Raw genomic sequence first — 21440 nt, 5'->3', positions numbered from 1 at the left:
AGCCTCAGTACCTCGGCTTAATTCACTAATTGTTTGTGGCTACCTGTGTTAGCCTGACTTACCTTGTAGGTGACCTCTAAGAGGGCGTAGCAGGGCTTCAGGGAATCCACGTCCACAGGTACCAGCAGGCGAGGCTCTGCGGCGAGCACAGCAAGGTGACGGAGGGCCTGCAGGTGGTAGCTATAGCAACAAGAACACACAGATGTTGATTTTAGTAGAATAAGGAGAGATCAGACAGATCGATAAAGTAAAGATAGACAAGCAAGTCAAACATGATGAATATTTTTATTTGTATTATTTAAATAGATTTAACTTCAAATGGAGCATTAAATATACCACATTATGGTTTTTTAATTATCTAGTTTCCATGGAGTAGCAGGGAGTTTTTTAGGGAGTTTTCATGTGATGATTTTAACGTTTTGAGGTTTTTCTTCCAGGACAGGAAATATATTTCAGGTGAAACATGAACCAGAAATACTACAGTCAGCATTAACATTAATACACTTATTAATCATCACAACCTGAACATGTGAGCAACAGAAGATCTAAAATATGTTTCAGTGTGTCAGAAGAACAATCAGTATCAGCTGTAACACTCAGACTTTTACTCCTGATTCGACACAAACTTTTTGATCCAAATAATAGAGGTCCTGATTAAAAACTAAGAGGACAATGATGTTAAAATATTGATTTGAAATTCATACAAAGTTTTACTGGAACTCTTCACAGGGTTCATAGTGTTCATCTATCTCCATCTTCTCCACCCTACTTTAGAAACATCGCACACAGTATTTTTTAAAGATATTTTGGGGGCTTTTTTCTAAACTTTTACCGTAAAGTAGCAGCTGAAGAGTGACAGGAAAGTGAAGACATAGGGGGAACAACATGCAGCAAATGGCCACAGGTCGGATTCAAACCCTGGAGCCCTGCAGCAAGGACTGAGCCTCTGTACATGGGGCGTCTACCTACTGAGCTAACTGGCACCCCCACACAAAAAAAAGCATCTCATACACTATTTGACCAAGGTCTTGTATCAAAGTGTGTGTGTGTGTATTGTGTTGGTCTCACCGGTTGTCAGTGCTGTGAGCAGGGAAGTGCGGGTACAGGGCACACAGCAGAGCAGCGATGGCTGAATTGGAGGTGCTCAGAGTGTACCTAAAATAAAAAATATATCAAACAACATCAACAAACAAATACTGAAAATGACACACACGCACACGCACACACATCATTGAGCAATAACATGTTGCATCATAACCCTAAAATAAAACCAGCGCACAAAAATACAATACACACAGTGATGGGTATGTGAAGGAGAATAAAAATAACAAAATTACAGTGTTCATGACAGCAAACACAAAGCGCTGTCACAAGCTTCGAAAGATGCACCGCTCCAAAACAAACATTTCATTTCATAGAAATGATGTTAGTGAAACCAGGTGTGTGTTGTAATCTAGTTAACGTCATCACAGGCCACAACAGAGCCTCTTAAACGTAATCGTTGGCAGTTAAGTGCGCACTTTGACTAATAGAATCCTTACAATGAAGCTGGGTCAAACAATAAAGACTGCTTGGTCATGGAGGGTTACTTGTGAGGGTGCTTAATAACGGTCAGCTGTGGTAAAGGATGCTGCTCTTCAGTTTAAATGGCTGCTTGAGGCATGTTTGGCATGTTTAAGAGCCTCGACCACAAAAAGGCATTACATTCTTTTCCCACAAGCTTACAACTCAAACAAGCTTAAAATAGAGGCTCACAGTGTGGTACGGTGAAGATAAACAGAGATATTTTAGAGTAAATCTGGTCCAAATTTACAAGCGTTGGAGAATGAATAACAAGTGAGCATTGAATAAGCAGTGTTCAAAAAAAGGACAGAACACCTGACTAAACGTCTGGTATCTGTATTAAATTAACCTTTTAGTACTGTGCTACGCTTTGTCACCTAGGAAGGAAAACTGTGACTGAAAGTTTGGTAACTCAGCGGGTTTCACTAATGGTTTTAATTCCTCTATTCCAGAGGAGTGTCAGGATCGCCCGTGAAAGGATTAGAGCTAAAAACAAATCGTCCACTGACAGAAAATTAAACAGCAGATATGTCAAACCTTATCTCATTCCAGTTTTTAAAATTCTGAGAATTTGTTGCTTATGGGATCACAAAATGGATATCTTTGGGTTTTGGACTATGAATATGACAAAACAAGAACTTTTAAGAAAGGTCCAGAGTGTGAGATTCGGGGCCCTCTATTTTCAGGACATGGCAGACATGAAATATAATATACATTACCATGTTTTCATTTGTGTGTAATCCCCTGAAAATAAGAATCTTTGGCAAATAATTGAGACAATTATCAGCTGATTGGTGGATAATGACAATAAGTTGCAGCCCTACAACAGGATAAATAAAAAGTTATACTTACTTATACTTCATCAAACATACTTTAATAATAAAAGAGCACTGTGGTCATCTGTGAGACACCAACAGCCTCACCTTTCTAACCAATAACATGCAGTTTCATTTAGGAGGAAACCACAGCACCATGTAAATCCTTGGGAAGAACATGCAATGCCGCCGTAAACTGTTATAGGCCTATAATATGCTGTAGCCATCAATAGTCTGAATGCCATGTGAGGAAAAACTTAACTTTCACTTCAGTTTCCTGTTAAAACAAAAAAAATAATAAATGGGAAGGGAAACCGACAAAGCGAACGGAAAGACAGGGGGAGGGAGGAAGGGTGAGAAAGCCACACGTCAGAGATTAGCAGTAATGAGGATGACAAAAAATAAATAAATGAATGACAGCAATGCAGCGATAAAACAAGCCGAAAGGAAATATGAATGCAAAATTTCGTTGCAAAGGGGTGAGAGACTGCATCACAGGCGATGATAGGGAAAGAATGAAGGAAGTACAACAATAACATGTCATGAGTCTGCTCACAGGCATGAACTGTAACCTCCGCAAACCTAAACACAACTACGGCTCATGGCATTCAAACAGAGCCCCAGCAGCTGCGTGGGCTGTCAGCTGGCGGGTCCGAAACAAAACACGATCCAAATAAAGGCGAAAGGTTCATCTGATTACGGCTGTAGGTGGAGAAACATTTGCAACGTGTAATGAGAGAGTGGGAGACGCTGTTTCGTTTGAAAATACACAGGCCAAGGTCAGTGGTTGGAGGAACCTGGTTTGGGTGGGTGTGTGTATAAATGTCACTCATTATGCACAAGACGGCACTCAAAACAGGCGTGTGTGTATTTGTGTGGCTAACCCGCACGCCGTGCATGTACCTGGCCCTTCCCAGAAACAACAAAACCAAATGTGGTGGTGGTGTGTGCGTGTGTGTGGAGCATTTTTGGCACACAGTAATGCAGGTGCCACACGTAGACTATACAGTAAACTAACATGATGGTTTTTGTCTTTTTATAGAAAATATAACAACACAAGCCTTTTCCTTTAATTGTGTCTTATTTGTTTTTAACCCAAAACATTTTAAATTGCTGCTGTGGAAACAGCTGGAAGTATCTGTGTGTGTTGCCGTCTCACCTGCCCCCTCCCAGGAAGAGCAGGCCCAGTGCCATGTGATGAGCCATGTGAAAGCCGTAGTTCATCTCGCCCCCGGTTCGCTTGTGGAAGAAGCGACAGAGCTGCAGGACCTTCAGGTTCCCGGTGCCGGACATCACCATGGACATAGCCAGCAGAATCATTGACAGACCGGTCTGCAGGTTGTAATAACCCGTCTGCTGTTGACAGACAAAAGAAGAAATGTAAAGCAAGTAGCATTTGTCATGACTGTGACATTCTTGTATCAGATTTAAACTTTGGCAATCACTTACAACGGCAGCTGTGCCAGCGAATGACATGATCTTCATGAAGGTCCTGGCAAACTCATAGAGGCAGTCGAAGGCATCGGAGTTGGCAGAGCCGGCGAAGCGTAAACCCAATGCCATACAGGCTCCGGCTGTAATGTAGTCTTGGGCTTGGCTAAGAGAAGTAAAATATTTATGGTTTAACCAGAAGTTTAGATGACAAGAAATCCCAGGTTTTGACTTAAATACTCACGCCATTGTCTCCATGTTGATGTCTTCTGAAGGGTCAAAAGTTCCCCTCATGATCTGAAAACAGTAACAGTCTTATTGATACTTTCTTTACTGCACTGTTGATAATGTTTCAGCATTTAAATGAGCTTAAAATCAAAGGAATTCATTCAAGATATTAATGTACAAGATGATTACTAATATTTAATACAATTAATTCATACCAACAAACTAACCAGATAGAAACATTCAACTTTTGAAAAAGACTGAACAAGTTCACTTAATTCAAAAACATTAAAGACTTTTCCATGTTTACAGAGCGGTAAAATATGGCTGACACACCTGCTTCAGCCATTTTCTTACTTTCACAACAGACATATTTATATTGCTAATATTTTTTATATTTAACCACCACCTTTCCCTATACAGCAGACCAATGAGATTACAGCAGACTGACTGGAGCAGCGTCAGTGCCTCTCTCCTCTACGATAGTCTTTAACGTACAGCTGAGGTTGTTCAGAAAACCTGATGTTGATTTTCTGCTTAATAAATAGGCAATGTTCTATTCTTATTTATCCAGTGTGGCTTTTTCTGCTCATTTCAACTATACAGTTCTTCTTCTGCGTGTTTTACGAAAGAGCTACTAGACAGTAAGTGTGATAGAGATGTGATAATTATTCTGTTACAACAATTACAGGATAATTAACAAACATCTGTGTAGTTTCTGATACAAATCAGCTGCTGGAATTTACTAAATAATCCAGATAACTGACAGAAATGAAGCGAATACCTCTGTAGCTCAGGTGGGAATTCTTCACAAGTCATTGTGACTTGTTGGCAGGTCAGCAGCATCACAGCTCCATCACCTCCGTCAGCTCAATAATGCTGTGTGTGTGTTTGTGTGTGTGTGTGTGTTTTCTCACCTGGGGTATGTTACTCTTGACCCACTCAGTATTAGGGAGGATTTCATCCCACATGATAATGCACCGAGCCAGAGTCTGAGAGGGCAGAGAGGAGGAGGAGAGAGAGACAGGTGCAGGATTATGAAAAGGTGGGAAAAATTATCACACACTCACAAACACACACACACACAGTGCCACACTAACCCTCAACAGCAGAAACTCAGGCTTGATAAAATCCAGTAGGAACCACGTATCCGGAGGCTTCAGCCAATCAGCAATCGACCTAGTGGACAGAACCGGGAAGAGACAAGGAGGTGTTAATACCCTTCCTTCGACACCCTCTCCACCAATAGACAGATGGCATCAGATGAGCCTTGAAGAAGACAGGGAACCTCTTGACCAATAGCAGAAAGCTAGAAGATGGAGGAGTCTTCTGTGACAACCGGACTCGCTGAGGGATGAGATTCATCATCGGGCAGGTTAGGATGCTCTGCTCCACATACGTGGACAAGAAATGAGTGAAAAGTAGAAACTTCTGCAGTAATGACAGATGATTCTGTGCCTGTCATATAGTTTATATCTCGTTATATGTGGCATGACCACACAATTTTAATTTATTTTTTTAATTAAGGGATCAATAAAAAGTAAAAATTTTCTTAAAATCTTGTTTTGTATCTTTAAAAAAAAAACAGAAAGTTGGTCAGTAGGATTTTGATTCTCCTTTTTCTAATACATATTGTGTCCATATGCAATAGATGGTTCAAACCCTGAGTAGTAAGAATACAGATGCAGACATATTACATACATGCACACCAACTATGAGTGAAACGTTAAATACACAAGAGTATAATTCTTGAACAAAACGTTTGTAGTTTGTGCTATTATTTAGTAAAAATGTGTTGTTGCATCAAGAACATTCTATGAATAATTGGTCATTAATAAGTAAATCATAAAAGTGCACCACTGCACAAAGGGGAGGGTAGGTTTCTTGCTTATCTCCCGATGTGTCGGTCTATCAGTTGCTCGCCTTTTCTCACCTGTTGTTGGTCTTAAGGTAGATCATGGCGAGGGCCAGCGTGGCCCCTGGACACGTCACATCCACATTTATAGTGTCTCCCTCCTGAAAACGACGAGTGATGATGTTTGGTTAACTACTTGTCATAAAAAGTATCAACAGCAGCAACAATATGGAATAATCTTTAGGTGTTTTTATGACTAGATAATCTGTACAGAGGTTCTGCAAGGTTTTTATAAATAATAAAACACATTAGAGTAAAGTTATTAACAGGGAAAAGCTTTACTGACAGTGTGACTAAGTCCCTTGACTCCAAAAAAGGTGGAGCAGACAGACATGTACCTTGATTTGGTAGCTGGGGGACTTGTGTCTCTCCCTGTTGGCTCCGGCCTGAGCCCTGCGATGGCCTCCCACCATGTACTGATACAGCTGCTCGGGGACATTCAGGTCTGTCATCCCAATCAGGTTACTGCCATGCTGCAATGAGAAAGAGAGAGGGGCAATGTGAATGGGCAAGAAAAGGGGAGAGGGGATGATGATGAAAAGTGAGAGGAGAGGAAGAGAGGAGATGTGATACAGAATGGAAAGAGAAAAAAAAGAGATGAGACGAGAGTGGGAAGAGGAAGAAACAAGATGGCGAGAAAATAACAGAGGGAGAAATAAAGTAAAAGTGAGATGAGGAAAAAAAAACAGAAAGTAAAAGAATATCAGTGGAAGGAGAAAGAGACAAAGACAAAACGTGTCTAAACTTGTGTGAGAACTTATGACCTTCCTCTTTCCTCTTAATATGGAGGTTTCTTTCACAGGAGCGAGCAGTTGACGTTAGTTTCTCAACCCTCAGATTTCTTTTTTTTTTTCTTCCCATTCAGCCTTCACTTCCTCTGAAAATACAACCGAACCCACTTCTGTACTAATAAAACAAACATCCACTGGTCACGCTGGTGGAAAGATACGGTGGTCACACCGAAAGAGAACAACGACGAAGTCTGATGGCAGAAAATGTTTGTGTGTTCTAAGCTGTCAGTGATAAACATCGGGTCTTGTGAGAAAGAAATTGTCTAGAGTTCTAAGCAAATAAACAGGCAGAGATCTAGAAGGAAACAGTACCAACGAAAAAATATATAATTATTATAATGCAGAAAACTCCATGTGACTTTCTGTGAGCGAGTTTCCCATCTGATGCATTCAGATAGGACAAACGCTGCCCACATAGAACTTCCAGCGGGTTGAAACAACATTAAGATATTTCTGAAAATATTTATCCGAGCAGCGTGCAAGTGTTTTTATGTGTGTGTGACCTACCCCGAGACAGACCATGCCCAGGGCTAGACCAGCAGCTAGTGAATAGGACTCTCTGTCTGTGCAGTACTCCATCTCTGGACCAGGAGGTCGACCTGAGAGACACACAGAGGGAAAAAAAAAACAGAATTATACCATCTATTCATCGCAAGAATATTCAAGAAAACTAAGATCAAAGATCGAGAGTGGAACACTGTGGTACACCACTTCTGTAGTTAGGGCTTTTAATGTTGACCAATATAACTTTTTAAAGTAGGGTGTGGACCAGACTTTGAGTCACTTATTAAGTTGTGTAAGGATATTTTCTTGTTTGGTAGTCGCCCGGAACATGTTTACATTTTTCTTTGTGCTCACAGGTGTGTGACGTGCTGCACGCGACACAAAAATAAAGCAGAGAATACAAGATAAAGAAACATTTGTTTGTTTTTTATTAGTTTTTGGGCTGTGACAAATAACTATTTTCATTACCGATTATTTTGACAATTATCTTCTCAATTAATCGACTGATTGGTCCATAAAAGAGTGAAAAATGCTTGTTATACAGTATATTGACTACAGACTAATGAGAATGTATCGTTCTCTTCAACTAGTATATATTTTACTTATCATATGTGATTTAAACAAATATTAAATCCTAATATTCTGAAGGCATTTTTGCTTGGAAAGTGATTAAAACAATGTTTTAGTGATGATAAGTTTCCTGTCAATCAACTAATAAACTAATCGACCGCTCGTTGCAGCTCTATTCAAGCTGGTGTGTTTTTACAGCCGCACTCCGCACCTCTGACCACATCTAAAATGAATATGCGGACCTGTAATTGAAAGGTTTGGAGTACCACATTTTATTCACAGGGTTAAAGTGTCATTTTATGTTCGTGTCATCTGTCACACACAAGCACAGACAAACACACACACCTATCTCAGATAGCAAGACTTCAGCGTTGTGTCTGTGTCCCGTTCCCTGGTACACCAGCCCAATGCCAATTACAGCAGCAACCTGCAGAACAGACAGAGACAGAATTTAATTATTATTTTACCATGTTTGTGTCAACAACTGTAAATTCTTGTGGATATGTGTGACTGTTTGCAGCAACATAATCAACACAGAGACACTAATAGCCATGTAATTACTCAGTCATACACATGCATTATCCCTCAGTGCACTGATCCACTAACGCTCACTCTTACCTGAACATTGTGTGGTACGTCCAGCTCAGTGGAGGTGGGTGGGAGAAGGGCAGGGATGTGTATACTGAGTAGACGGGTAATTGACATGTCCATGGTGCCCAGTTTGGCCGAAGACACGCCCAGAAGGAGCCCGATGCTGGTCATCTCATGGCCCTGACAGGGTGACAGGGACAGGGAAATTGTAAGAAGCGGCGGTGGATTTAGGTGATCAACGAACGAACAAACGTCCTGGCAGAATTGTCGCACTCAGATTTCAGTTTTTAAAATGTTAACTCGTTGTATTCTGAGGTAAAAATAAATAAACTGATTTCTTCAAAGAATGTATGCAGTGTGATGTGTGTCCCTGTTACCTGCTGCAGCAGAACAAATTACTTCCACAATGTAATCAGCTCTAACTGTGACGCTGGTAGGCTCAACATGACCCACAGTTTTCATTAGACCCCTGTGGATCAAGTGTGTGTGTGTGTGTGATAATTATAAAGTCATACCATGTTTCTCCAACATACAAACATAAGTTGTTAAAAAAATGACCAAGTATCAAACCTCTGACACGCTGAAAGGAAACTTGCTGTGAATATTGTGACTACTAATCTTCTTATTAGTTAGTTGGAGATAAATTGATCCACTTAACAAAACTGACTGATGATTAATTGTCAGGTTGGTCATTTAAAAACTCATCCAACGTATTAATGCTTCAATAAAACAGTAAACTTTAAAACATTTTTCACAATTCAATAAGAAACACTAAAAAAATATCCAGGAAAAGACCAAACAACAACTAAATATCAAAATATTTGACGAGCAGAGACGACTTTAAAGTCACAAACGATAAAAGAAAGCCAATGTCAGCGTCTCAGTTTGACTGTAAGGCTTCAACAACAAGGTGAACACACTGGGATGCTTAAAAGATGAGGAACGCACGCACACACACACACACACACACACACACCTCCCCATTCTCTCTAAAACCACAACCATACACAATTCTGATGAAGTGATCCAAAGTAAGTCAGTGTAATTTCTCTTTTACAGCGAGAATAGAAACCAACAGAAAACCACCAGCTACAAACAGGCTTCACTGTTAGCCACCTTCTTAGCTTTCATTCAGTGTGACGGCTGTCAGTTACACACAAACTGTCACTGTGAATCGACTGTGACCCGATCTTTGTAATTTCCCAGAACAGATTGATTGGTGGAGTTTCTAACGTGCAAGATAATATTAGTTAATTAGTTATGAGCTGAGGCTCATTAAGAGAAGAAGAAGAGGAAAAAAACACTTCAGACTGAAACAGGGCACTTTTCAATCTTTCAGATCTGGGGTGGGGTGTTACTATTTCAAGGACTTTAAAGTCTCTAAATCTGTATGAGAAAATTCTTAAATCTCATTTATAGCGACATGACTAATAAGGACAGGTCTTTGATCTTCATGAACTGAAGCTTAAATTCACATCCTGAATCGAAATGATGACTAAAAATGAATGAATCGTGATGCCAGTCTGGGTACTGTCTGTGTGGATTCGGGCCATTGGTTACTCTTAATCTTTAACCGCATCTTTACACTGACTTGGCGCAAAAAATAAGATCTGGCCTGCAGCATCCTGTTGTTTTTCTCACCCAAAAGTGGGAAGGACTCGTCTCGTTTCAAAGTTCTCAGAGGGCAGAGTTTCGTTTTGACTGGCTGCCGGGCTCTGATGCGAGTTCACGTCTCTCATTTACAGTCATCTTGAGAGAAATGTACGTGTAGGTGTGTGTGTGTGTGTGTGTGTGTGTGTGTGTGTGTGTGTGTGTGTGTGTGTGTGTGTGTGTGCACGCAAGTTAATGAGAGTAAATGGGTGTACCTCTATATAAACTGTATTTAGGTGTATGCAAAAAGAGTTGGTGTGGTTACTGTGTGTGTTTGTATTACAGTAAGAAACAGTAATTTAGAACACTGTCGCCTGTAAATTGAGCATTAAGGTAGAAAGCATTCATTAAACCCAAAACATGTCTCCCCCTGTGCGTCTGAGGGGTTATACATTGTTTGAAATTCAATGTGTTAAACAAATACTCAGATTTCTACAGAGTTATGCACAGGTGTGTGTACCTTGGTGAGGTAGTCGTGTATGTTGAGCGTGGCCAGCTTGGTGAGGTGTCCGTTGAGGCCCAGGGCCATAAGGAAGCCTGCATATTCATTAGCCAGCTCAGGGCTCTTTGGCTTGTTGTAGGCAATCCAGGCTGAGTCCACCTTAAAAAAGAAAAAAAAGAAAATCACATTTATTATGAGTGTGATTTACTACAGGACTGAGAAAGTTTGCAATGTAACATCAAAATTCAAACTCAGGTCAGTTGTGGAAGTGGAAATTTCAGCCTGATGGTGGCATTAGAGGAAAGGTTACAGACTCTCAGACAATATATGTGAACACAAAGCAGGTTTAACAGACACTGAGCACGGCTGACTGACAAGGAGGAGGTGGGGAAGCTGTTGTTTCAGACTGACCTGTGAAGCAGGGGCTATTTTGAGTCCGGCAGCTACTCCGTTATGGAAGCTGGGCCAGCTGGTCATGTTCGGTGGAACATCAATGTTTCCGCTGTTCAGGTCTACCATAGTGTTTCGAGGAGGGGCTCGACCTGCGTTCGAAACATAGAAACATACAGTAAGTGCACAGAGTATATACATGACAGATGCCTGGGTGACAGAGAACCTTTGTTAATACATTTAAAGTCTAATTTCTTATAGAGCAGAGATTAAAAGCTCAATGTGCTTCATGACCAACTAAATATACTCTGCTTCAACCCTGGTATAACAAATTCAAAACCAAGGGAGCGCGTGTGCATATTTCAGCATTCTCATGTTACCTGTCAGGTTGAGTTTCGGGACAGGTAAAGGTTCAGTCGGTACAGGGTGATAGGAGAAGAGAGTGAAGAGGCCTCGACCGACTGGAAGAGCCATGGTCCTCTGACACAACTGCAGGAGTCTTGGGGGAAATACAAAGACGTGGACAAAAAGAGAGCAGGGGATTAAAACGAAGGAAGCATCACAGACACGGAGTCGGAATAATCTATAAAATTGACAGGAGGTGGAGGCCACCCTTGATTACAGCAGGCATCCCCAATGATTTCTCCTAAGATAGAGACAAGAGAGGACAGAGCTGGAGACAAACAAGAGATGTACAGTGTGAAAAAAGAAAAGACAGCATGAGAACATTTTTAAGAAAGACATACTGATAAATCTGAAAGAAAATCGAAAAAATGAATATAAGAAAGACAAAAAATGTTTACTCACTTGTTCTCTTTCTCTTCTATGTACTCGTGGTCAGAAACCTCCGGTAACTGGACGACGCTGACCCGGACTGGCCTGGAGCTCTGCAGGAGCCTCCTGACCTCCTGGACCCTCAGATCCTGACTCCAGATCAGTCCTGTGACCTAGAACGTATGAAAGTTTTCACTGAGGAACTGCCTTTCGATACTGTGTGTAGACAGAGAGAATGTTTCCAGTATCTGTTTACCTCTTGGATAATGTCTGACATGCCATCTTCCTCCTCATCTGCTTCTGTGGTTGCAGGAGGCTCCAAGGACAGACCAGAACCTACAGACTGACACACAAAAACACAAATAGTTCACATACAGCCACAGTAACAGTTTGGACAGTTTGGACAGTCTTGTGCGACTCTGTAGTGCTTTTAAAATTATGTTCCTTAATTTAAAGAGAAAATCAACTACTACAGAAATATGACTGGTATGAAACTTTTTTGTTGTTGTTTTGTGGTTATTATTATAATTATAGGTCATCAGGACACCTCCTGCGTATTGCAGACTAATTAATGAAGTTATTAAGAGAGTTTTTATAGCAGTGATGAAAAGATAATGTTATAAATAAATAAAGATTTGAGACAGTTAAGGGAGGTGAAACCGTGTGTAGCTCAGTCTGATTCTGGGTGTTCACACTTACAGATTTGCTCTTGGCCAGGGTCATCTTGTGGGCTTGTTTGGTCAGATCCTGTCGCCCAATCAGCAGACAGACCTCCTCTGACCAATTAGAACACGGCTGCTCCCGGCAACGGTAGATGGCCTCCCTGATGGGCAAAGCCACGCCGAAGGGGACCGACTCAAGGTCTTTCAGGGTGAAACCTAAACCAGTGAAACGGTAAAATAATAATTTAGAGGCTGCTTCCTTTTTAACATCAGTGCAGATAGAAAAGCAAGTCTTGTTTCAAAACCTTTGAAATCAATTCAAATGCTTCATCCTGTACCTATTAAAAAAAAAGGTCCAAAGGGAATTAACCTCTAACTTTTAATACTGCAGACATGTGCTCTGCTTGTGAGAGAGCTAGTTCACAGACTGTGGTGTCGCTGGACAGGTGTGAATGTGTGAATTTGCATTAATGTGAACCATTGTGATGCTAAAAAAAGAGGATATGGCTTCAGCACACCTTCCTCTGTAGAGATAAAAACTGAAATGAACACCTGCTCGTCTTACCTTCTGAGGTGAGCCAGACCACCAGCTGCTCAGCCAGACTGCCGCTGGAGAACGTAACCTTCACACTGCTCTGTCTAAAAAGACACACAGATAGGTTAAATAATCAATCAATAGCAAATAAAACAAAAATATTACAAATAAGGATTTCTAATATATAAAAAGATATAATATTTATTCATAAGTGGGTCCTAATTCTGTTGGTCTCATGCATGACAACACACATGCAAAACATGATACATATTCTGCAAATGGTTTCAGACTATTCCACTGATCTACAGCTGGTGGTAATGCACCTAGAAACTCCTGACTTAATGCACCACAAAAAGGCAAAGAGGAACACAGTGAGCTAGTAAATAAGGGTGTAATCAACAGTAAATATTTGAAGAGGAAAGAAAACCAACATGTTTGTTAGAGCTTACAGAGACCCAGAATGCATTCTGGAGACATTGAACGTGGACACAACTTTGTTTGCGTAAAAACACCACATGGCATCGATATTAAAAAGGAATGGAATACACTAGTCATAAGTGGGGTTTCATTTGTGTATAAGCACCTAAAAATAAGAATTGTTATGTTTTTGTGACCTTAAACTTAGACTTGTACATCTACAAAGGGAGCGGATCCTCTTCCACGGCGCCTGCCATGTTTCTACAAGCAGACAAACTAAACTTTAGCTCTAGATCGGACCCTTTTTTTTTCACGAGTTTCGCATCCACTTTAGGTTCTCCTCCTAGCTTGGAAGGGGAGGTTGTGGTGTTCAGTTTGTTGCAATCTACAACGTCACCACTAGATGCTATGAAATTCGACATACTGGACCTTTAATGTGTCGTATATTTAATGCCTTTTGTAATTCTAGGTTTATATTGTGTAACATACAGAAACAGTATTAGATTTTTAAGAAAAACAACAAATACACTGGAGCTGCTCTAAAAAAGGTAAAAAAAAAAAAATCACAAAGCTTGTCCTCTCATCGAGAGGTGAAGTACCTTCTGTAGTGCGGTTCACTGGTACAACACTTCTGGCCTGAGAAAGTGAAGGATGAGGGAGAGAAAAAGAGGTGAGAGAGGGAGATAGCAGAGAAAAGGTCAACAGGTTGATTCATTTGTTCTCCTATTTGTGAGACGTCATTGCATTTTCACAACACCTGAAGGACTCGACCTGTGTGAGAGCATTTTCAAACCTTCACCGATTGGTTGCTCAAATTTGTCACTAGAGAGAATGGGCACTTAAAATCACGGGTTCAATGAAGCTGGCACTTTGTTCCCGATGAGTGGAGGACTGCTTTTATGTGGGATGACATCTGTTGTTGTTTGGTTTTGTTGCTGAAAAATGTCAACATACAGCGGGGGGGGGGGGGGGGGGGGGACTCTCTCATGCCGCCCACAGAGTCAATGACCAATTCTTTGTTGGGGCTGATCACACCACTGTAGCGACTGCTGTCACCTCAGCACTGTATTGTGTTTTTGTCGAAGCAAAAACAAATAAGGAAATCAGGTGACTTGGGAAACGTGCGTCACTGCAAACCGCCTTCCTTTCTTCCTGAAGCAGGGAGCAGGCTAAGCTGTCAATAAACGTTCACATGCACACAAATTAAGTCAAAAGGTTCAGTCAGATACACACAGTCCCAGGGTGCAATCAAAGCCAAGTAAAATGATCTTTAAACCAAGTTACAAACACACACACACCTGCAGAGAGTTTGGCCAGGTATTTTGACACATCTGTCGAGGTAGCATTTTCATCTCCAGTGATGTAGAGAGCGTAACTCTGAGGAAAGAGAAACACAGAAACAGAGAGATAAAGATAAATACTAGCATGCAAAAAAAAAAGAGTGCAAAGAGGTACAGCAATATGATTTTTTTCGGATTTCTGTGACTGAGGTTTAGAATTTCAAGAGAAATATGTCACCACAGTTGAGGCCTCTCCTGAGGAACACACTATTTTAAGACTTCTGCGGTTGAGGTTTTTATCTTTTAAAAGAAATGGGAACTTCGTAGGTTCCCATAGATCGTGGTTACACCCAGATCGAAATTGTGGTTGCGCCTAGTGCTTGATGCTCACTGCCAAAATTACAGATATTATCACTACTTCTAAAGTCACATTTAGATATTCTTAGATTGTTATCTTTAGTATTATTTTTGCCGTCCATCTTTGTCCCTCCCTCTCTCCCTCCGCCGCTCCTCTCCCTCCCTCGAAACCCGCTCAGGTTTCTGCCTCTGCACTTAGCGGACAATGCCGCCAAATGCTTGCTCGTGGTGGGAATTGTCGGGTCCCTGTAAATAATAAAGACTCAGTCTAGACCCGCTTTATATGGAAAGGGTGCTGAGATAAATTCTGTTAGGATTTGGCGCTATATAAATAAAAGTGACTTAAATTGTTTGTGTATGAAATGGGACCATATTTGTATTATTTTGCTAATATACAGTATTTCCACTTTTAAATGAAAACAACAAGTTCATGTCATTTTGGAGATGCTGATAATAATTAAAAGCCGGTACGTGTGAGGTCAAAAACAAACGCCAGAGCAAGTACATACAGTATGTTTTTACATACTGTACACACATCCACACCAGAGTAAACAACACTTTATAAGGGCATGTCTGTTTGTATCTGTGTCAGTGTGTAGAACACAGTGTGGTTAATATGAAGCAGCTAAATTTAGGTTTAGCCAGTATCATCTATGCAGAGCTCTGCAGTCCAGGCCAACTCGCGCCACCTACAGACATAAAAAAGGAACAGCTGCAGCAGTTTCAAACCACAAAGGTAGAGAATGCAGATGTTCGCCTATCAACAAAGACATTTTGCTATCATTACATTATATTTGCTTTTCGATTAGTGTAATGCAAATTAGAGCACAAGACTTACTGTAAGCCTCAAAAGTTACCCTCCCAACCTCCAGGCTAACTCTGAATCATTTCCATAGTAATGATCAATGAAACCTGGTGACCAGCCACACCAGATAACCCCAAAAAACGAGATGGCTCGTAACTTATGGCGTGCTAACAATGTCGTAAGCAATAAAAAAGTTTTTTTTTTTAAAAGAGAGCGTACTGAGCTCTTGGAAAAAGCAATGAGGACATCATCAGTCCAAAGGAGCCTGTCTGATGAATTAGCCGCAAGAAGCCGCAGCAGCTTCGCTCCGCAAGCTTTTTGAGATTTTAGTTTTTTGTACTGTAAGAAAAATTTGATGAAGAATTCATGTAAAATTAAACTTTTGTGAAACAGATGAATTTAGACATCTATGTAAAATCTGACTATTAGTTAGATCTAAGCCATAGGCCGATGAACGTTATGTGACACTGGAGAAGAAAAAGTCTCAAAAACTATGAAGAAAATATAGAAAAATAGGAAATCAACTGAAATCTGCACCTCTGACAGTCCCAATAAAACCAAAAAAAAAAGTGTGAGCTTCATTTGTGTTCACCGTAGAATTACTTGATTGAATAGTAAGATGTTTGTCCACTCGCTTTATGTGATATATAATTTCTAGCTGTGTTAGGATCAGCCTGTATCCAGACCTCTGAATCACCGGCCCATGTCTGAGATTTTCAGCGAGTTAGAAATAGAATGAAGTGAAACGAAATGGAAATTAAGTCTGATAGCGAGGCAACAACTGTAGACGCATGAGACCCAAGTCTGTCTGACTGACTGAACAGACTTGTCACTATAGAGATTTCCTGTCTTAAACTTAAAGCTGTCTGTTTGTCTCCTAGTCATCATCTTCTCCAACATCCAATGGCAGCTGGAAACGAGACCTGTTTTCAGCTGCCTGTTCTGGTGTATAGAGGATCAAATGTGTGTTTAAGTTTGCTCGGTCTCAAAAGGCCTGGAAAAGAAGGCAAGATGGACTACCTAATTAGAATTTAATTTAGATTTCTCCAGTACTACATAGCATGTTTCTGTCAGCGGCTTGTGAATTTTGTTGGAGATAATTAAGATCTGGAAGCTGTTTACAGTGCTTCTCCTTTTTTGGACTTAGTATGCATGAAACAATAATAAAATATGAATTCACAACCTTATACAGTGGATAGTTTGTCAGCACCTACTTTAAAAGCGAACTATCTTTACACCTGTTTAGCTAAGACACGTACTGTGTAACTGACTTTGTGTTCCTGTTTGTTTCTATACAGGATTTCTGTCTGCCTTGACTGTTAACCATAAAGATTAAAGCGTTGGTCGTACCAGAACCAGCAACCTGGTCCTCTGACAGATGCCAGGCAGGTAGGGGAAAGGTGGGACCTCCTCCCCCCTCAGACAGCTACTGAGCCAGCTGAGCACACAGGGAGGCTCTGCCCTCAGGAAGGATGGACGCTGCATCTGACCAAACAGGGCTGAGGAGGGAGAGAAAGAGAGGTGAGGAGAAAAAAAGGAGATGAGGGAGCAAAGGAAGGCATGATATGATGACATGCCAATAAAGGAGAATTAATTGAGTAGAAACGTATTTTTTAAAGTATTACTCACGGATTAATTGTGTATTAATATGTGTCCTAATAAATAATTCTGTTATTCTGTCAACATTACACTGGGTTTATTCACAGAGCAGCAGACAACCTTGTCCTGTCACATGTCTTGTGTGTTTCCTGACTTGATACCATTATAAGACGATCAAAATGCGTCTTACCCTGGTCTATGACGCAGCTCTCATTGAAGCCACTAATTAATGAAGGGTAGTCTCTCCAGTACAGATCCACATACTCTTCCAACTGGAGATCTCTGCAAACAAAACAAAAGACAACATTATTAATATTCCTGTATAGCAATGACACATCACATCAACAGCATAAGACCGTCAAAGAGTGAAGAAAAGAAATATTTCCATTGATGTTTCTAATCTTTTATCTTTGGGTTACTAAATCTACTTTGTACCAGGTCTGTCCTCGTGCCCATCTGTACCCGGCTGGACACTAAAGAGACAAATCTAAAAATACCTTCATGTTCTTCTCTGTGGAATTTAACTTGTTTTCAAGCAGTAATTAAACACATACTCTGAGTAAGTAAGAGCTGTGAGTCATTACTATTCTGCTTGACGTCAGACAATCAATAGTTTTTAATCCCAGCGCCAAGTCTCACACACACACACACAAAGCTGTGTTAAATAGTTAATGAGTGTACAGTTATCTTAACGAATGCCTGTAAAATTAATCATTAAATCTATCTAAATCCTTCACTTTCAGCCCTCTTTGCTGCTACTTTTCTCTTTGCATTCATATTTATCTATGGCCTTGTTACCTTGTGTATATTTTTAGATATATTAATCTATTAGCACATCTGCATATTGTTTGTGTGTAGCTTTGATACGTTTTGTAATTAATGTTTCTTATGTACAGTGCGTGCATCTGCTGGTTTGGGTGGTGAGCAGCTGTACACAATGCCAAAGATGACAGGGGTAAGTTGTATTGAGATAAATGGAAAAGAATCCATGATAATAGATGATATTGTGACTATTTATTTTCAGCCCAGGGAAAAACAAGTATTTTTGTTACTGCACGAAGATAAATAAGAATCTTATCATGTATTTTAAGTATCTAAATCTAATTATAAAACTGTACCGTCTAGTGTAAGTCAGCATCTTGTGGGAAGATGAATGTGGTGTAGACAGTGACGTCAAATTTCCAGTCACTGCTGACTAATCCGGTCCTCTGGATGGATGTAGCACCATCAAGTGTGATTTTTGCCCACAAGTTTTAACGTGTCATTTTCCTTGGGCAAAAAATTCCCGTCTCAAAAATTAAGAAATATCGGCTACAGCTGCAAACTGGAGCCCTAATGTCGGCTTTTTAAAAATTCCCTGAATATAGAATTTATGTTAAAACATTAATAAAACAATCGGGTTGTCATTTTTAGCCTGATGAAGCAGTAAGAGTGTAAAAAATTTGCGCCACGCTTCACGACAGCCCACATACCAAAGAACACATTCCAATTACTATGAAGAGCGCTTAACTCTCCCACTCAACCTATTCTGTTATTGTCACGGTCACCAATCACAGCGGTCACTTGACAGCCTGTTGGAGTTCAGCACACATCACTAAAGTGCCTTGATTACACACAAGCTTTCACTGAAAACAATTAAATGTTCACTCAGCGTAGCCGAGTGAAACGTAAACTAGTGGAGTTTTTTTTGTTTTGTTTTGTTGCAATAATTGCCACAAATCTCTTTTTTTTTTTATATTAAGCAACAGTTCCTGCTTTTCCTGATGTTTCACAATCATTCAGGTCTATGTGAGCGTTCCTTTACTCCTCATATACTCCTCAATTTATTCATCTGGCCATCCTACTCGCATGTTGTTTTCCTTCCATGAAGCAGCTAATAAAGTCATAAAAAATAAAAATAAAAAACACCCACACACCCACACACACACACCTACACACACACAGGTAATGGTTACCTGGCCAGCTGTTGCAGCAAACAGACCAGTGATGAGGCTCTTGCTCTCTGCAGCTCGTCCAGCTGCAGCTCCTGATAGAGCAGATGAAGTACGTAGAAAAGAGCAGGAATGTGAGGGAAGAGCGGAGCTGAACTGTCCAACTTCAGAGACGGACTAGAGGGAGAGGACACCTAGGACAAAAGGAAGAAGGAAGTAGAAAAAAAGTTAAAATAGTGTGTGTAGTAGAAAGAAAGGGACGTTAAAGATGTACAAGACGTAGCAGTAGCATTAATGTTATTTGTACTAGTTGACGTTTGAGCCATTTATCCATTGCAACATATAAACTCATTCCTACCTTCAGTGTTGTTTGTATGCAGTAAGATGCATCTGAATCTACGCAACCTAAAGTCTTTTTTAAGCAGAGTGCGTCATACCCATCTTAGTTTGACCCATATCCCCCAAACAAACAGACTAAATCGAGACTAAATGTAATCCATTCAGAGTGAGTTACTTACAGAGGACAGGCCTTCGGTGTCTGTGATGAGAATATTGTTGGAATCTACTGGACGGCAGACAGGCTGGAAATTCATCTGACGCTGGTAATGAGACCCCAACAAGTAGTCCCAGTCCTTCAGAGAGAGGAGACAGAGAAAAAAAGACAGTAAAGAGGTGAGTTCTCTCACCACGTCTTTTTTTTCACTGGTGCCTCTCTTTCTTCTTAACAAATTTCGTTGTAATGATCGGGGTGGCAGCTCTTAAAAAAAAGATCCAGTGTGTGGGATTTAGTGCCACCTAGCTGTGAAGTTGCAGATTGCAACCAAATGAACACTATACCGTGCCTCAGCCTCTCCTTCCAAGCATGTGGGAAAAACTGGCTGCGAAATTCACATATGAAGCAAAAGTCCATATCTAGATCATGGTTTGATTTGCTGGCTGTTCAGACACTTTAAAAGGAAACCTCCACGTCGTCATCCTGTCATATTCAAAGAAATCTTAACTCCGGGCTTTTATCGGCTGAAACGAATGACACCAATAGTATCGTGCATCCCTAATAATAATGTATTTTATGTTGGTTTTGTGGCTGCAGTACCATCACCAAATGTGGGCAGCATGAAGCTGAATTATGAACCATCTGGAAGAAACAGAGCTCAGAGGTCTCAGGCTGACAGCAGCAGCATGCTTAAATTTAATCTGGCTCATGCAGTTCCTCAGGTCACAGGCACACACACACAGCACAGCCTAAGCCTCCAGCTGATTGACATTTGACTGTTGTGTTTGTCTCTGATGAGAACAAACAGACACAAAGTACTGGGGTGTGTTTAGGACTGTAGGACAGACTACTGGTTATTTTCTCTATTATGTCACGCATTGAAATCTATCTGGGTTAATCAAGTTTGTCTTCGACGTTGGGCTTTCCCGGTGCAGTCAATTCAATCACATAAACACAACGTAGCAGACATTGTCCCTTCAGCGATTACAGGTCTACCAGTTATCTTAAAATAGACGTCAAAGACGACGATGTGTGCTAATTGTGCAACAAACGTCACAACGGATCAGACATCAGTCACGCACCTCATCAGAGCCTCCATCAGAAGGACGAGCCTTTTTGGCTGCAATCACCGGCGAGAGAGGCACTTCAAAATGCAGCTGGGAAAAAAAAAGAGTGTGGAGCACAGAGATCAAGGTCAAGTCACGTGTATTACTGAAGCTAAGGGTTCGCACTTTCACCTGACTCACGTTTCGTGTCCAGGTGAGGCGCTCAGTGTTGTAGCCCATCAGCATCATGAAACACGTGACGAACAGGTTCCACTCTGCGTGAGCACTGGGACCACCAGGGGCGTTGTAAATGTTATACCACTTCACCAAAACCTGCACAAATAACATGTGAACAGTTTTTTTTTTACAGTATTTAATGAATTGTCCAACCTGAAATCTAACGCACCGTTTCTTCCCTATCACAAAAATGTATTTATTTTAAAGGAAAGTGTTTATATCAATTCAGATTCATGTCATTTTAGTCATCCAAAACTGTGATTAAGAGAAGTCTGATTCTGTATTCCACATTTACAGGTTACTTTAATTGGCATGTTGCTTTTGACCTAAAAATAATGCCGTGCCACCATACTTTTGGTTTGTCCACACATGCGGACCAATGATGTATAGTTTTTTTTCTCCAAAATGAACCCTCAG

General features: G+C 40.7%; 1 protein-coding gene across 1 annotated transcript in view; it reads right to left on the bottom strand.

Moving 5' to 3' along the window:
- LOC104925574 (anaphase-promoting complex subunit 1) overlaps positions 1-21440 on the bottom strand; it is a 40990-nt gene that overhangs the window by 12560 nt on the left and 6990 nt on the right. Inside the window, exons 9-35 of the mRNA XM_027278540.1 lie at positions 20988-21119; positions 20823-20897; positions 19766-19879; positions 19272-19441; positions 17507-17598; positions 17068-17216; positions 14574-14652; positions 13875-13911; positions 12889-12962; positions 12361-12539; positions 11918-12004; positions 11695-11834; positions 11268-11386; positions 10909-11039; positions 10516-10656; positions 8433-8585; positions 8160-8241; positions 7248-7339; positions 6288-6422; positions 5968-6050; positions 5135-5213; positions 4952-5026; positions 4054-4106; positions 3828-3975; positions 3538-3734; positions 1069-1155; positions 63-180 (exon numbers count right to left, since the gene is read on the bottom strand). Of these exons, the coding sequence (XP_027134341.1) occupies positions 63-180; positions 1069-1155; positions 3538-3734; positions 3828-3975; positions 4054-4106; positions 4952-5026; positions 5135-5213; positions 5968-6050; positions 6288-6422; positions 7248-7339; positions 8160-8241; positions 8433-8585; positions 10516-10656; positions 10909-11039; positions 11268-11386; positions 11695-11834; positions 11918-12004; positions 12361-12539; positions 12889-12962; positions 13875-13911; positions 14574-14652; positions 17068-17216; positions 17507-17598; positions 19272-19441; positions 19766-19879; positions 20823-20897; positions 20988-21119 (3021 nt within the window). The remainder of the gene's footprint in view (positions 1-62; positions 181-1068; positions 1156-3537; positions 3735-3827; positions 3976-4053; positions 4107-4951; positions 5027-5134; positions 5214-5967; positions 6051-6287; positions 6423-7247; positions 7340-8159; positions 8242-8432; positions 8586-10515; positions 10657-10908; positions 11040-11267; positions 11387-11694; positions 11835-11917; positions 12005-12360; positions 12540-12888; positions 12963-13874; positions 13912-14573; positions 14653-17067; positions 17217-17506; positions 17599-19271; positions 19442-19765; positions 19880-20822; positions 20898-20987; positions 21120-21440) is intronic.

Source organism: Larimichthys crocea, chromosome III (assembly GCF_000972845.2).
Source record: "Larimichthys crocea isolate SSNF chromosome III, L_crocea_2.0, whole genome shotgun sequence".
In the NCBI taxonomy this organism is placed as follows: Eukaryota; Metazoa; Chordata; class Actinopteri; family Sciaenidae; genus Larimichthys; species Larimichthys crocea.
Note: the sequence above shows the minus strand (reverse complement) of the source record. Positions and strands in the feature narration are given on the sequence as shown.